Source organism: Elaeis guineensis, chromosome 1, assembly GCF_000442705.2.
Source record: "Elaeis guineensis isolate ETL-2024a chromosome 1, EG11, whole genome shotgun sequence".
NCBI lineage: Eukaryota > Viridiplantae > Streptophyta > Magnoliopsida > Arecales > Arecaceae > Elaeis > Elaeis guineensis.
In genome coordinates, this window is record NC_025993.2 from 119,526,406 (window position 1) to 119,530,681 (window position 4,276).

Here is a 4,276-nt window from a genome sequence, read left to right on the forward strand (position 1 = left end):
AATTATAATTATTTTATAATATTTGTATGATCAATTTTTATTCAATCCAATTTCTATTATTTATCTGATCCAGTTCAACTCTCAGCCCGACTCGACTCAAGATAGGTATAAGAAGGTGTAGGTATAAAATTTTTAATTATGAGATAAATATATATAATGATCGATCAGATCTATATTTGATCAATTGCCATCTTTATTAAAAAAAAATAAATAATTTTAAAATAATTATAAGTTAGATCATGATGTACTCTAATAACAAAATGAAGCAGGAACCACCGATGCTCTGAACATGTGTAGAAATGAAAAGAGGAAAAGAAGATGGACTATTATCAAATTCTATTCGGCTTGGCAGGTTTTAATTAATCTTCATTTGGACGGCAAACTTGATCTCATGGTGTGACAAGATCATATCTTTTCGGCACCAAATCTCCAAGACCAACGTCCTCAACCTTGTCCCTATGCATGCCTTTTCCTTGTGCCATAATTATCTTCAGAGCCTTTCCCTAATTAGCTAGTCTGTCACAAAATCTGCTCTTTCCTTCTTTGGTTTTCACTCAATATTTAAGCGTGTTCAATTGTGTAAGAAAACATGGAATCCAAATAAAGCTCCTTCTTCTTCTGTCTCCATCAAAAAACAAAAATAAAAAATAAGAAAAATGGAAACATTTGGGTCCAGGTATAGCTGTGAAGAAGTTATGATGATGTCTAATTTCTTTTACAGTTTTACCAAATCTCGGCCATTCATCTGGTGAAACTTTGTGATCAGCATTTACGGTAAAATGTAACAGAAAATTTGACCGGCCCTACCTGAGTTTGTTAAGGCAGTTTTGTTTTGTTTTGGGTCTGACTACAGTTAAAAAGTAACCGTAGTAGTTAGTAGACCCAAACCAGAAATTTAACTGTTTTTCTCCCAAAACTAAACATCTCCTAAAACCATGTTCAATTGGCCTTTTGTGTATTTGTCTAAAAATATTATGAAATTTACTATTTTACATTTTGATATTCAGACCCGGCCTTGTCCATTATGGTTTGAAAATTGAGATGTAATTGGTACATGATTTTGATAAATTATTTTTAATAAATTAATAGCTACAGTGGAGCATATATATGAACCCATAAAATCTTTTGAATTTATTTGATGAACATAATTAATGTTTTTACTTAGAACTTTTTATTATAAGTAAATGCTGTATATGTGTAGTGATATATACAGGAATACCAATTTATACAACTATTAGCTCTGTCAATCACTACTATTTATTTATTCACGGACAAGTAAAAGAGACAACTAGAAGAAAGAAAATAGATAAATCTTGTATAATATACAAAATTATAAACTTTGCATAACTATCCACTCTATCGATCACTATGGTTTATCTATTTATGAACATACAATACAAACAATTACAGGAATCGAATAAATTAGATATGCTTAGTCTAAAAATCATTGCCATTTATTTATCTATGAACATACGCAAGAATGCAAATTTTGGACAACTATCAGCTTTATGGATCATTCTTATTAATTTATCTATGCATAGATAATATGTATAACGCAAGAAAAAACTAGACAGATAAAACAACCATCAAGCTTCCCATTGTTGCCATTTTGTTATTTATGAACATCTATAATAATATAACTTCCCCTAATGCCAACTCTATCAGTCACTCTCATTTATTTATTTATAAATATACAACAAAAATGGCTGAAGGGAAAACTTTGGTGCAATTGAATTTCACTTTATTATAATGTTTATGAAATATAAGCATATATAAACTAGGTTCTTCTGTAAACCTTTTTAGTAAAACTTCTGAAAAATGGTTAGCATGAGTAAGATGACATAGAGTGGAGACATAAAACCTAGGGTATCAGTATCAAGTTAGGGGAGGCTTGGAGCCTTTCGCTGCAAGCGTGCTCAAGGTGGAAGCAACCAAGGCGACCGGTCAACGGCCTTTGACCGTGCGTTACATCGTAAAAACTACCAACTTGGGAGGGCGAAATGGTCCATGAAATGGCCATCTAATGTTCTCTTTGAGCACTATATATATCAGAGCCCGGAGCCTTATCCCCCCCTGCTCCCTTTGGGGCGTGCCCTGAGATCCCAAGAGAGAGAGAGAGGGGGAGAGGGAGAGGGTTTCACCTCCCTAGAAGAATCGCAGCTATGCGAACGAGACGCGGCTTCTGCTACCCCTGTCCCGATTCCGAGACCCAGTCGAAGGAGGCGGAGGAAAGGGTTGGGAGTGTCGGGAGGAAGAGGAGCTGGATGGGAGAGGAATCGGGCCGCCGGAAGAGGCCGCGCGCGGCGTCGCCGGCGGAGGAAGGTGCGGCCGCTGGGGGAACGACGGCGGAGAGCTTTTTCGACAACCTCCCAGATGATCTCGTGGTCTTCATCCTTTCCAAGCTCAGCCACTCCACCTCCTCCCCTTCGGATCTCGTCAGCATCCTCTTGGTGTATGTGCTCCTAACCCCGGAAAAAAAAATTTTGATTTTTTCCACCATTTTGTGTATTTTATGATTTTTTTTTTTTTTTTTGATTGATAGATGCAAGAGGCTCAATAAATTGGGGATGAATCCCCTGGTGCTGTCGAGGGTCTCGGCGAAAGCGCTTGCAATTAGGGCGAAGAACTGGTCGGACTCGGCGCACAAATTCTTGAAGCAGTGTGCCGATGCAGGAAATCTCGAAGCGTGTTTTATCCTCGGCACGGTTTGCCATTTCCCTTTCGTTTTTATTGAAGGAAGGAGTGATTTTTTTGGAGGATTCGAGGCTAAAATTTTGATTTTTATGTGGGTTGATAGATCCGGTTCTACTGCCTGGAGAACAGAGGAAGCGGGGCGTCGCTGATGGCGCGGGCGGCGATCGGGTTGCACGCGGCGGCGATGTACTCCTTGGCGGTGATTCAGTTCAACGGCAGCGGAGGGTCGAAGAACGACAAGGACCTCCGCGCCGGCGTGGCCCTGTGCGCCCGCGCGGCGACGCTCGGCCACGTCGACGCCCTCCGCGAGCTCGGCCACTGCCTCCAGGACGGCTACGGCGTGCGTCAGAACGTGGCGGAGGGGCGGCGGTTCTTGGTCCAGGCCAACGCACGGGAGCTCGCGGCCGTGCTTTCCTCCACCGCCGACGCCGCCGCGTGGCAGGCCCACCGCCACCACCGGTTCTCGGCTGGGGGCGCCGCGTGCTCTCTGCTCAGCGATTTCGGGTGCAACGTGCCGGCGCCGGAGGCCCACCCGGCCAACCGGTTCCTGGCGGAGTGGTTCGCTATGAGGGGCGGGGCCGGCGGGGAGGGGCTGAGGATGTGCTCCCACGTCGGTTGTGGGCGGCCGGAGACGCGGCGGCACGAGTTTCGCCGGTGCTCGGTCTGCGGCGCTGTGAACTACTGCTCTCGGGCGTGCCAGGCCCTCCACTGGAAGCTTGCCCACAAGGTCGAGTGCGCCCCCATGGACCAGTGGCTCGACGCCCCCGCCGCTGCCGCCGCCCTCGGCGGCGGTGCAGGTGGCGGACCACCGCCGGAGAACGGCACAGGCGCGGTTAACTAGAAATAGATGGAGAAGCAGAGAGAAGATCGAAGTCGGTTTTTTGTTCTTTGTAATTTTCATTTTGTTTTCTAAATTTGTTTTCATGTTTTTTCTTCTTTTTGTACAGCTGCTGAAAATGTTTTCTTTTTTAACCAAAAAAAAAATGTTTTCTTCCGAGTTTAAAGCATACATAATGACATTTGATTACAGTGACCATCTGACGGAGCCGTTACGGCAAACATCTCTATTACAAAATAAGGCCATAATAATAAAAACTTACATAATAATAATAATAACAACAATAAGAGAAATATTTATTTTTATTGTTACAGGAAGAATAAATGAATAATGGCAGAGTGGTAGGTTTTTTTTGATGGATACAGTGTCTACTAGCTGTGAATTCTATTATTATATGACTATAAATAGAAGAAACGAGGGAAGTATCTGAGTAAAAGGATGTGTTTTATAAAATGATGAATTTTCTTCAGTTTCTTGGAGTGAAATATGTATATGGAGAAGCTAATAAAATGATAGATTGGATGGCAGCATATATGTGGATTATATGACATCCATTGGATGGATTATCCTTGCATATTTTTGTAGCCAAGATCTATTTTAATGGATCACTCTTAGATATTTTTGTAGCCAAGATCTGTTTTAGTGGGATCCAGCTGTGATTTTTGTTTTTTTTTTTTTGCTCTTTAAATAAAATTTAGTGAGATGGAGGAGGAAACAAAACAATATTTTTGTGGTTTTTTGTCA

General features: G+C 41.9%; 1 protein-coding gene across 1 annotated transcript; it reads left to right on the plus strand.

Moving 5' to 3' along the window:
- The first annotated feature begins 2,062 nt into the window (after positions 1-2,062).
- Positions 2,063-3,730, plus strand: LOC105032434 (F-box protein At1g67340). Its single transcript, XM_010906886.3, has 3 exons — positions 2,063-2,452; positions 2,543-2,705; positions 2,798-3,730. The coding sequence occupies exons 1-3, from the start codon at positions 2,163-2,165 to the stop codon at positions 3,533-3,535; spliced, it is 1,191 nt and encodes a 396-aa protein (XP_010905188.1). The 5' UTR covers positions 2,063-2,162; the 3' UTR covers positions 3,536-3,730.
- The last annotated feature ends 546 nt before the right edge of the window (positions 3,731-4,276 follow it).

Coding starts and splice junctions, on each gene's coding strand:
- LOC105032434 (XM_010906886.3), top strand. CDS start 2,163: ATGCGAACGAGACGCGGCTTCTGCTACCCCTGTCCCGATTCCGAGACC. Junction 2,453..2,542: donor CTCGTCAGCATCCTCTTGGT/GTATGTGCTCCT, acceptor TTTGATTGATAG/ATGCAAGAGGCTCAATAAAT. Junction 2,706..2,797: donor CGTGTTTTATCCTCGGCACG/GTTTGCCATTTC, acceptor GTGGGTTGATAG/ATCCGGTTCTACTGCCTGGA.